This window comes from Limulus polyphemus, unplaced genomic scaffold, assembly GCF_000517525.1.
Source record: "Limulus polyphemus unplaced genomic scaffold, Limulus_polyphemus-2.1.2 Scaffold4807, whole genome shotgun sequence".
NCBI lineage: Eukaryota > Metazoa > Arthropoda > Merostomata > Xiphosura > Limulidae > Limulus > Limulus polyphemus.
This window is the reverse complement of record NW_013670417.1, coordinates 45409-58708: the sequence shown is the minus strand read 5'-3', so window position 1 is coordinate 58708 and position 13300 is coordinate 45409. Positions and strand designations below refer to the sequence as shown.

The 13300-nt window shown below is 37.1% G+C and overlaps 1 protein-coding gene across 1 annotated transcript in view; it reads left to right on the top strand.

Annotated features, from left to right (window-relative positions):
* LOC106471714 (D-2-hydroxyglutarate dehydrogenase, mitochondrial-like) overlaps nucleotides 1–13300 on the top strand; it is a 73150-nt gene that overhangs the window by 17383 nt on the left and 42467 nt on the right. The window contains 2 exon segments of the mRNA XM_013932333.2: nucleotides 1069–1225; nucleotides 1227–1264. Coding sequence (XP_013787787.1) covers nucleotides 1069–1225; nucleotides 1227–1264 — 195 coding nt within the window.

Sequence of the window (13300 nt, the reverse complement as noted above, 5' to 3'; positions counted from 1 at the left end):
GTTACATTGAGTTAAACATTTCGTGGAGGAACATGCCCCTAGACTCCTCTAGAAGGTGATCACCTTTGGCACTCACTGACCACTTTGTTACATTGAGTTAAACGTTTCATGGAGGAACTTGCCCCTAGACTCCTCTAGAAGGTGATCACCTTTGGCACTCACAGCACTTTACCATGTGCTAAAATTTTACTTTTTCAAGAGGCTCACTCAAACAGACTACTAAAAGTTGGTAGTCCTGTGTTTATCAAGACTGAAGGTAAATATGAGCATATGACAGAATTGGATTAATAGTTTTGGTATTGTTTTGAAACTTCCACATCATGGTATGTGCCTGAGATATTAATTATTATGGAGATTGTTTAGTGCTAGTATATTTGATTATGAGTGATGAATTAATGTTTTTTCATTATGTCTAAATCCAAGGGCCATACGAGAATATATGGGAGTATTATAAGTAAAAGTTTTACTTAGTAGCAGTAATAAGCAATATAAAAATAAAATGAAAAACTTTACACTTAAGTGTTGTTCAAATGTGATATGGTACTTCATTTTTGTATCTTTTTTCTGGATTTTTGATGTGTTGAACTTACTAAAATCTTAATTTTCTTTACGTTGTTCAGCTGGAATGTAAGCTAATGGTTATGATCCAGTTAGCCTTTGCTAGATATGTCATGAAAGGTAATTTTTAAACTGACTTGTTTTAGTAAGCTTGCAGTCATGATATTTTTGATTTCAGGTTATTCCATGCCACTTTTAATGCTGGCATAACATCAGTAGCAAAAGAGAAAATATATTTTTGTTAAATTTATCAGAGCAAAACGTTTTTTACAATCATAACATATTGTTAACTTAAAAGGTGAAATCAATTATAATCAATTATATAAATTGAGGAATAAAAATGTTTGATTTTTATAATAGAAAATTAACAACTTCAACACATAGACAGATAAGATATTCCCTATAAGTCAAAGGTAAAAATAAGAATAAACAGTTAATATATGTGTAATTATTTATGAAGAAATGCAATGAGAATAGATTTTCACTTACTAAAATATAACATCTTAATAGGAGCCAGTTCTTTATTATTACGACCAAAGACTACTGATGAGGTATCTGAAATATTAAAGTACTGTAACAAGCACAAGTTGGCAGTTTGTCCACAAGGAGGGAACACAGGGTTAGTAGGAGGGAGTGTGCCAGTTTTTGATGAAATAATTTTATCCACTACTGATGAATAATATTCTAACAATGGATGAACTAAGTGGTAAGTTTTTCTTAGTATGACATTTATAAGTTTATCCATGAATTAACACTTGATGTGCCAAGAGATTAATAAATATAGATTAATATATATTTCTAAATAATCTATGAAGTTGTTCAAGATTTTTAAGATGTGGTCATAAGCCATGGGGATAGCTGGGAACAAAATGACTGTATGCATGTTGTTAATGTAGATTATGGAAAAACCCTTTGTAACCACTTACTAGTAATTGAATATGAAATTAAACTTTATAACTAAAAATAAAATAAATATTTGAAATACTGGTCAGTCTCTCTCTTTTTGTTTTTATCTGTGACACTTAAGAAATAATTTTTATGGTAAGAATTACCATAAATGTATTAATGACTGTAATAGTTTCAGAAAGTATGAAAAAGTCAATGAAGGTCACACAAACTTAGCATTAAAATAAAATATATTAAAGCAAGTTAAGAAACATATACTTTAATTATTTTAAGAAACACTATTTTTGTGTACAACTTGTCATTGTCTTTCTGCTGCCTGTGGAGTAAAGCCAATCACTAATATACGTCTTAAAAATAATCACGTATAGAAACTATGGATAAATTAGGTCCAGCTTCTATTTTACTTGAGTGATTAAACCTGTTGCAATTAAAAATATTTCATCCAAAATTTTCATTGCAGCATTGTGCTGTTAGTACAAATAAGCTGGAAAAAAATGATGACTATTTTTAACATAATAAAAAACAATATATCAATTAAAAAACACAAATTATAATATTCAATAAATTTCAAATATTTACTATGGTAATTATCATGTGAAATAAAAATATGGTGCCGTAGCTCCAGTTCATCACATATAGTAACAAATGTTGCTAAAATAGCAATATGAAACATTGCATTTGGTTATGCTAATGTAGTGAAACATTCATTATCAACTTATCGTGAAATAACTTGAGAAGTATGTCAAAACTTATTAAATTATCTTTAGTATAATTTTACAGAAAAAGTTAACCTTAACAGGGATATAGATCTTACCAGACTTCAAGGCTATACAAGTCTGTTATTCAGGTACATTAATATCCAACAGACATATAAGTATTCACAGTATGCAACAGATCTGTATGTGCTAAGTAGAGAATAATTTTGAACACAGGCAACAAAGGAAAAGAAACAAACCTAAGTGAATGAATAGACACAAAATATTCACTGTGAATCACTGGGGTCTTTTATATAGCTATACTGTATTTGGAAACTGTCTAGCTGTATAAAAGACCCCAGTGATTCACTGTAGCTGGAGGAATATACATACCTGCATGAGGCAAAGACGGAAATAGTAGTTATATGACACTTTCAAGTTAGACAAAGTCCTCAGTAATCATCCCCATTATACATTAATTGGAGATAAACTGTTCAACTCATTTAATGAACAACCTTTGTGATATGGAACCTTTGCCTAAACTAGAGAACTATTGTTTGTTTACAAGGATGCATGGAGGACACCTGAATGAAAATTTAGAAATATTTCTATGAATATACCCAAATAAAGTTTTATTTCTCACTAATTGTGAAAGGTTAAAGTATAGACCCTTTTTTCTTTCTCCTAACATATGATGAAAGAGTTAGATTTTCAAGATGACATCACATAGTAGCATTCAATAAGAATTTGCAACAATTTCCATGAAGAAATAGACCATTGGTCTCAAAAACCTACTAGGATGGAACAATTTTTTATATTTGGTGGTGTTTATTTCTATGAACTAATGTATAATTTAAGTTACACAGCGTTAAGCCAAAATAATGTTTTCCATGCATTACAGTATACAAAAAATGTATATTCAAAGTACATATGTAGATAATAAGATGAAGACTGAATTCTTTTTCAAACAAATTTAAATTTCGTGGAAGTCAATTTTGTGGCTAGTAGTAAGCAAACATTTGCACCTATAAAGAGCAGTATAAGTTGAGAAAAGCTATTTGTCAGGAAGATTATATATCGTATTGCAATTTCAAAATTAAGTTAGCCCTGACATGAATATAAACATGGCTTTAATCTCAAAACTAATAAAGTATACAAAAACAAAATACAGCACAAATGCAGCATCAGTCCCCACCTACCTTTACATGTATTCATGTGAGACATCTGTATGATACCTTGCAAATAACCAATGTTTGCTTACTACTAGCCTTGATACTCCCACCTACCTTTACACTGTATTCATGTGAGACATCTGTATGATACCTTGCAAATAACCAATGTTTGCTTACTACTAGCCTTGATACTCCCACCTACCTTTACATGTATTCATGTGAGACATCTGCAAATAACCATACTGCAACCCTCCATCAATAGGAGTGTGACTGTCATAAATAGTGCCTTCTCTTCCGTGCAGCCCTTAATCACTTTTCTTGAATGGCAGTATAACTGTCAGGACATGCTTTTTTGCTTGTGTTTTCAGACACAATTTTTACTTAATTGATGAAGTAATTATTTGGCCATATATACTTCTTCCTACTATAAATTTTCTAATTTTTTACAATTTTGCAAATCCTGTTTGGAGACAATTTTTTTTATTCCCAGTCAACTCTACTGGTTATGTGACATCTACCACAGCTGATTGGCCAGCCACTTCAGTGGCATCTGAGCAAGCTTTATCTGCTCAGGAAGTAACAGTTATGGTTTTTATAGAAAGTTGGTTTCTTTTATGCAGTCTTCTGAGTAAACTGATGTTTGTCCTTACGTACCTTGTAAGGGTTTGTCTGAACATAAAGATGAGAATTTGGATAGCCTGTTTCTCCCTAGCACATTCCACACAGTCGCGTGTCATTTCGAGGGAGGTGCCCAGTCCTTCTTCCTCATTTTTAGACTTAATCAATCAGGTATTTAACTCCTGAAAATATAACTTAATGATAAAGTAAAACATGAACGTGATAATAGGAAGCATTTATTAAATGTTTTAGAATCATCAGTAATTTAAAGGTACAAAACAAACAAATAATATTTGTAATTACAACAGAAGTATATACATAACAAGTAAACAATTTGAATATACAGTTATAACACAAGAAAATAAAAACTGTGGCACAGGTGAAATAGTTAAAATAAGTTTAAATCCAGTGAAGACTGTGTATTATTTATGGATGGAAGGAGAGTTTTTTATGTATATTGTTTCTTTTATAAGAAGTTCAGTATCATGTTTGGCTGTTGAAAGAATTTTATAGTTGGAGATAGGAATCAGATATCCTGTTTCTGTATTGTGCTGATAGATATCGGAGTTGGGAGGATTTGTATCTTTTCTTCCAGTTTTTATAGATATGCCCATGTGATCACATGCTTGTACTTAAAGGGGACATTTGGTTTCAACAATATAGGAGGCCTTACAGTCTCTGCACATGTATAAGTAGATGAGATGTGAACAATGGGCAGTTGGCAAAGATCTTTGCATTATGTGAACGATTACCTACTTCTAGCTTTCTCCTGAGAAACAGCTCAGGTTGGTTAGTTGAAGAAGGTAGAGAAGTCTTTCTTCACCCCCACACAATACCTAGTTCATCTTGGGGTGTTGTTCAATTTCCTACTTAATTGAGCCCAACCTTCTCCACCTTGGTGGAGGGCTATGGAGCTCTTAGTTTGCAGCCTCTCCTCCTCTCCTTCTACTGTGTGAGAGGTTCTCTGTCTTTGGATGATGTGGGTTTCTCTGTATGCCCTCATCCTTCTTGGTCATGCCCATATGCATCAATGGGTTTTGTTGGAGCAGTGGAGCTTCATACGGCATCCCTTGGATGCCCTTCTTACATCCTGGTGGATGAATCGAGACATCACCACTATTTGTGTTCCTTATCCTCCTCCTGACTATGGTGTCACCTTTTTACGGATGTTTCTATTTCCAGTTGGGGTGCTTATCTGGATGCTTGGGAGGTTTGGAGGCAGTGGTCTCTCACTTAGAGTCCTCTTTCCCTGTCAGTCTTTTGGAGCTCCTTACAGTTCTATTTGGTTCACTTCCTTCCACCCCTTCAAATCCAGTTGGTGTATTCTGACAACTCAATATCCAGGTAAGGGAGCACTTGGCCAAGAGACCTCTAATTTCGGACACTCAATCTCCTTTATTGGGCCCCCAGCCATCAAATAGTTTTGTTGGCTTGTCATATTTTTGGTGCATGAAATATGTCATGGATCATTTATAACACCCAGACAGGATTCTCCCTATGGAGTGGTCACTGGACCCATGGGTGTTTTGGGGGCTGTGTGCCCAATGGGGTGTTCCTTTGCCACTCATCTCATTTCTCATTTGCAATGGTTTTGTTCTTCTGTTCTAAACCCTTTGGCTGGAGCAGTGAATGCTCTTAGTCATGATTGGTGCCCACTCTCCTATTCATCTGCTTCCCAGGTCCTTTTCATCATCCAGACCACTCTGTGTTGAGTTCTGTTGGTAGTTTCATATTGGGCAGCTCAGCCGTAGTTTCTACTTTTGCATCGACTACTGATGTTGCCTCCTCTTCTTCTCCCTCTTTCCCCCACTTTCCTCTGTCAGCCCTTGTCTGGCATGCGTCATCTGTTTATTTCCACACTCAGGCTTCACATGTGACTTTTGTCAGGTCCCTGGCCTGGTGGACCAGACTTTTGCAGTGCATTGCATCCTTGTTTCCCATTTAGTTCATCCTTCCTCCATGGCAGTGTACTAAAGAAAGTGGTATGTACTGTAGTTTGTCCATACATTGTGGTTTCCCTCTGTCACGTCCGACCCTTCCCCACATCATTTTCTTTCTAACCTGGATCTTTGATAGCTTACCCATTATGGGTTTTTAAGTGATGGTACCTTCTATTTTATCATATGATGGTGTTAATGTTACTAACACAGGACCTGTGGCTATTGGGGATGTGTTGTCTGTGGAGGATGTGACAGTCATTGTTCAACAACTTGTGGGCTCCACATGCACACTGGGTTTCCTCCTCCCATCCATTTAGTTGATGTTTCTTCTCCTCAGTTTGAACGTGACCAGGATGTTTCTCCCACTGGGGTTACTCTAGGTACTGCTTTATGTGTAAAAGAAAATCCTCAACCTTGTAATCTCTTTCTTGATATGATTTCAGGGTTATGCTCTTTACTTTCTCTTTGTCCAGTATTTTTTTATTCCTTCCATTATTTACTTTGTGTAACCCATTCTCAACATTATTTTGTTTTCCCTGCTTTGCCTTATATTAGGGCTTATGCAGTGTCATTTCTTGAACAACTGCATACCCATTTTCACATTCTCATCCTTTTTGCCTACTCAACTCTTTTGTCTTGGCATATAGCTACTCTTCTTTTCCTTTCCTTGATTCCCAAACTTTGGAATCTCTTTTATGTGCTTGGGCCACACATCTTAACTTTTATTGCATTTCGTAATGCCCAGGTTTCATATCTTCATTTATTTCTTTCCACCCTCCTATGTTACCTCACAACCTTCCACTTTATTTCTCATACACTTCATCATGCTCTGGAAAGGTTTTCTGGATAGGTTCATTTTCTCCTTTTTTTCCACTTCAGTCCATACTACTACTACTTCTGCTCTATACCTCCTTACTTAAAGAGGATTGATGCCAGACCACCTCAGCTCAGGTCTCCAGAGAGTCAGGAACACCTCCAAAGGCCTCCAGGTGAAGAAACAGAGCCTGACAAAGATCATGGAGATAGGAGTGAGGCAAGTAAACCTTAGTTAAAAGAACATCCTGACCCAACAAGTCCCAACAGCAGAGGAATCAAATCAGATGAGAGATAACAGGTTAATAACAGGATGTCAATCCTGCCTTCTTGGGGACCACAAAGAGACAACAGTAAAATTTTGGAGTAGGTGTAATTACCCTATCAATGATATTCTTGGCCAAAAGATCCAAGACCACATCTTCAAGATGCTGAATATAAATGAGGGAGGCAATAGGAATAAGGGAAAGTAAAGGAAGAGAAGTGGAGATATAAACCATAAGAGAGAACCTGAAGAACTCATCCATCAGCTGAAAATGGAGACCAAAGGTTGGTGAAGTGAGACAGATGGGCACCAACTGGAGCAAACCTGACAAGATAGTCTCTGGCGAGATGAGTGACAACTCTAATGTTGAGAAGTGGAAGGGTAGGAAGGAGGAGGAGAAAGCTGGAATAAAAAGGGGAGAAATAGACTGAGCAGGCCTAGGGACTGGAACAGAAAGGCAAAGTTAAGAAACAAGAAACCAAAAAAGACTAGAAAATATCTAGAGGATAGGACAGTTAATTGGAATCTGTAAAAGAAAGCATCTGATACATCAATCTTGGTCATCCACAGACTAGGTGAAAAGGACCACCAGAGAGAAAAGAAACCTTTCATCTGGAACTTTAGGACAACAATCATTTTGTCTATCAGAATTGAGTTTCCCTGTTTCACACTCTTCCTTATATTTTCAATTGAGTCATGGGGTCATTTGCTTGGTATATTCACAGGATGGGGCTGAAGTTCCATAATAACTTGGACCATTAGCTTCTCCTTGCCCCTTCTTGGAAGAAATACTCTTCTCACACCTCAATTCTTATGCAGAAAGCTTCTTTGCTGGGTTGGCTAGTCAGGCATTCCAAGTCTTTTTCACACCTACCCAATACGTGGTACATCTGGATGTGTTCTTCACCTCTAATCTCAGTTAGGCTCAGCCTTCACCACTTTGCCTGCAAGGAATGAAATGTGTAGTTACCAAGATTGCACTTCTCATTTACACCGTGTGTGTTGGATATATAAGACTGTTTAGTGTAAGAATTATTAGTTAGTTTACTTAGTAATTTAATATTTAATGGTTATTTAGTTTTCATAACAAGAGTTTTCAATTAATTATTTTAAAGGTGACAGTTATGACAAATTTTGTTATGTAAGTTGGTAAGAGTTGTATGTTGTGTTTAGTTCAATTGCTGTAATTTGATGTCATGTTACTCAAACCTTCTGTTTTTTTCTTGTTGCCTTAAGTGAGTATTGGTACATCATAGCATCTCCTAGTTTGTAGAAAGTTCGATGCCTCATTTGGGCAATGTATATATACAGGTGACCAAGTGAGTGCATGTCAAATGAGTGAGAAAAAGTTAAGTTAGTGAAAGTGAAACTGAACTGCGTAATTGTTAGTTTAGCCCTAATGGGTGATATTTTAAAGTGAGTTTCACTGTTTAACAGAGATAAGGAAAATAACATGTCTTGTCAAATGGTGTTCTAAAGTAATTTCAATTATTTAAATTGCTGGATACCAAGAAAAGAGAATTATTTAGAATTAGATACAACTGTGATATTGTATAGGCTATAGTGTAAAGAAGTTTTGTAGATACATTTGATTTGTTTTGAATATATTATTTCAAAACAAATGAGCTCTCCATTTATTGGTTGAATTTATCGCCAACAAGTCACAGACACCTACTATGAAAGAATCCTAGACCCTATTCATATAAAACCTGACAGTGTGCGGGAGGTTTTTTCAATTTTTGGGACTCAGGCTTCCCTATCATCGGACATGTTCCCATTTCCTCCCTCTTCCCATGGATTGGTTGGTCATGATCTTCTCCAACAGTTCCTCAGTCAATTTTTTATATCAACCATTAGGGATTTACCTGTTCCAGGACTCTTTTCTTCTGCACATTGGACTTGCTGTTTTGGACTCGTACCCATTACTTACTTTTTATATCATATCATGTGCTGGGGGCTCTGAACTTTGTGGCAGATCACCTTTCTCAGCCAGACCAGATTTTAACCACAGAGTGGTCTTTCCACCCTCAGGTCTCTCCATATCTTTATGCCTATCCTCCTTTTTGTCTCCTTGCCTTGATACACGACACTCCTTGTCCAGTCCTCTTGTTGGCACCTCTTTGGCCTTCACAACCCTGGTTTCCTCTGCTAAATATGTCTGTACCAGATTTCCAGCTAAGATCAAAGTCCTAGTATAATATCCCTCAACCTTGATTATATATTTAGGTGACATTCTCATTACATATGTTTGAGGATGGTGGTGGATTAAATCCCAGCTGGTATCTGGATATGACCGACACTCCAAGGTAAAGGCAATACAGAAGTTTGGTTAAGCAAGTACAAGCTTTTTTGAATGACCACTGTGATATTTTAACCTTAGATGAGAATTAGAGCAAGCTTGTGACTATTTTCAACATATTCATGAGAGCATTAATTAAGTGCATAACATGTGCATGAACAATTTTGAAATATTTCTGATTAGACATAAATAAAGATATGTTATTTTAGAAATATTACTTATCTCTGCAACACTAAGAGCTATTAACTTATGGGCAACTGCTATAAAATTTATTGCACAATCCACAAGCCCCGAACAAACTCCCACCCATACATGTGTCTACATGTATTGTGCTAGACTATGATATATTCCTCATAATGCTGTAATCCTCCAACAGTAGGATGGAAACATAATGTCCATGCACAGTAATCTCCATGAGTACTGGCACATGATAATAGACTAATTCATTCCTCAGCAGTGCCTGTGTCCAGACGTGTTTTTTCCTGTGTCTTTAGTTTTCCACTAATTTGATCAACTGCCTTTTTATTGCTTTTTCTTTTCATCTATCTGATAATAATTTTGTTTTCTCTATAGTCATTAAATTTGTATGTTTTTCGGTCTACAAACAACGACACATGTATAAAAAAAAATTCTGATATGGTACATTATATTCTCTCTCATGTATACGGTAGTCACGTGCATCAGGAGGTAGTGTCGCACTCCTATTGGTGGAGGGTTATCACATGGTGATCTACATGTGAGACACACAGTTAAACCATGTTGAAAGTGGGAAGCGTGAGAGTTCAAGGCTTTTGGCATGTCAAATAATTTTTGCATATAGAAGGTAGCACTAAACGAGAACATCTATTAGATTCTACCAAATTGTCACTTCTCGTCAGGCAGTGATCGAGTGCAGATGTTTCTCACCTGTGTTTTTTTTGCATGTTCATTTCATATTTTTTGTAAAGTAGTGATTTACATATTTATTATTTGGAACAGTTAGTTTTGTCTGTAGTAGTTTGCTAGAGATAATTTACCTTTGTTTTTTTAATTTTTCTTCTCCTTTTCGACTTCTTCATGGCTTAAGATGAATTCCGAAATTTGTGTATTATAACTTCTGATATTATTACTTCTGCTTTGAATGTGATTACTGGCTTCAGGTCTGGGGGTCTCAACTGAGGATTTTTTGGCTATCATTCTTTGGCAGATTGATTGTTATATGATACTTTGTTTTTCTCCAAACAGTGTTTGGGTTCCTCCTGCATTTTTCAAACATTTTCATGATAATGAGGATTTTGACAGCTTTTTCTTCTTCCTTACTATCTATGCCATGCCTTCCCATGCATCTCCTGCAAAATCTGCTAGGCCCAACTCTGTCTTTTTGGATATGCTTTTTCAGGTGTGTTCCATTTTCTCATTTTCACATGATACTATTTCTTTTTTTAACATGCCACCCATCATTAGGGCTCATTGTTTTCCTTTTTTCTCCTTCACACTAGGGTTCATGCTGAGGATTTCATTTCTCAGTTGAGGGCTGGTGTTAACATGCCTCATCAGTTCCACTGCCTCTCAGGTTTCTTTACTTCGTGAACCTCCATCTGATAACTTTCTTTTCCCCTTCCCCTTATATTCATACTCATAATGATACCTTTCTGTCCTAACACTTTGTCGATAAGAGTTTTTTCATCCTCTTCATCTTTTTTACTCCTTTTTTGTAGCGTATAGTCGTGACCCTTCTATTTTTCCTCAACCCCAATCTATTGAGTCCCTTCTGTCCACTTAGGTGCTCCTCCTTCTTTGTGTCTTTCTTACCAACAATATACTCATCGTCACTTCAGCTTCTTTGATATATCCTACTCTTTACCTTCTCACTGAGGCTCTTCATCATGACCTGAATAGTTTTGTTAGGAACACGCATTCCTATTTGTTTGCTACTTTGGCTTCTATCTCTTCCTCTACTGTCTTTTGATCCAGTTTCTTTGTTTTTGGAATCACCTTAATAGAGATGCTTTCCTTTCGGGTGTCCACATCTTTTATCTTTGTGATCTTTGTATTGATTCTTTTTTCACTGAGTCAGTTTTTTTGGGTGTTTCTGCCATCTTGGGGAAAGGCTGCTCATCAACAATCTTCTATTGTTTCCCTGGTTTCTTCAGTATTCTACCCACCTATGTAAATCATGTCAGGCTAACCCCCTTGTTCTGCATTCTCTCAGTTCCATTTATTGTACCTTTCCCACAGAACTGGTCATTGTGGTTCTTCGCTGTGGGTTTTCCCTGGAGCCCCTCCTACATTCTGGTCATGTTGGTGCTTGCCTCTCCCATTTTGCCCACCTGTGGTCTCCCTTCACCATCGCCCATGAGTTGTGCATGCTCTTTTTTCATGGTTTCTCTCTACATTTATTCACTCCACCTCCTCTTTTCTCTCCTCTTCCCACTTATTCTTTGTATCTTCAATGTCTTCAGGATGCAGTATTCTCTTTACTGAGGATGGGAGCTATAGAATCTCCCACCTCACTAAGGACTTTTATTCTTGTTTGTCACCCCCTAGAAAGATGGGAGATTGACACCCTGTCATCAACCTATCTTCTCTGAATCATCTTGTTATTCCTCGATTTTGGATGGATAACCTTCTCAATCTGCACTGGACCCTCTCTCCTAAGCTGTGGATGCCTTCCTTCACATTCTAATTTTCTGATATTCCATCATTTCCTTTGGTTTGTCCACAATGGACGTGTCTTTCAGTTCTGTGCCCTTCCCTTCAGCCTAGCCATGGTCCTGTTATGTTTCCAACAGGTTCATGCATTCATATTCTTGACAAATGCATCTTCTGAGTCTTCATTTCTACTATTATATGAATGATTGGCTTTTCCTGGCCCCACCTCAACAGGATTTGGCAATTGCTACCTCCATTTTTCCTTGGGATGCCTTGTCAAGCTTTCCAACTCCCTCTCAGTATTTTTTTCCACCTGGGATTTTTTCAAAACTCCTGTGCAAAGCAGTCTCAATCCTCTCCCTTGCATCTCCTCACCATAGAAATTTTGATTCCCAAAGCACTTCTCACTCCTTTTCATCTTACACAAGACGTTCTCTTACTTTGGGGGTTTGCTTCCCTTAAAGTGCTGATCTCTCTGTCATGTGCATGTGTCCCCTTGAATGAGCTCTGAGAAATCAGTGGAACATTTTTTGCAATCTCTTATCTGCCTTTGGGTTTCTACCTTCTTCTCTTCATCTCTCTGTGTCATGGTGGCTCTATGACACTTGTTCAACTTGCATCTTTACTCCAATGCTTCACTTTCCAGTTGGGGTCAATTTTCAACACCACCACTCTCTCCAGGCTCTAGTCTCCAGAGGAGCATTTTCTACATGTCAACATTCTGGAGCTGATTGCAGCTTATCAGGCTTTGGTCATGGTTGTCCAGTCATCAGTCATCTTGTGATGATCTACATGGACAACTGTGGTCATTTCTTACATCAACTACCAGGACTGTTCTCATGGACTGCTTCAAGGCCTTTCTCTTGTTCTCATGAGTCTCTTCAAGACCTTTCTTTTGTTCATTGAACCCATCATCCAGACCCTGTTTACAGGACCTGTGCTTTTGTGCTTTGGACATCCTTAATTTGGCCTTTGATCGCTATATTTTCCTTATGGCATTCTATAGCTCAGGGGATTTGAACCTGGTGTTGAGTCATTTGTTTTGACTGGTCATGATCTATTCATGAAATGATCTGAATTCTTTTGTTGAATTTGTTTCCATTTTGGGACCCCTCAGATTAATGCTTTTATGACTCTCCTAAATTCTAAACTTTCTTTTGGTAACCCATCCCAGACTCAACTGCTCTGGCCGGAATTGGTCCAACCTCTTCCTCTATGTCTATTCTCCTCTCCACTGTTTTTCTTGGATACTCTGTTGTTTGCAACACCCATTGTCATGTTCTTGTGATTGCTCCTTTGTGGCCTACTAAATCATGGTTTCTCCTTCCACTTTGCTTGTCATCTGGGGAACCATTTCCCTTCCCTCTCTGAGCTCTTTTTTCTGTCAATCTCAATCTTCCATT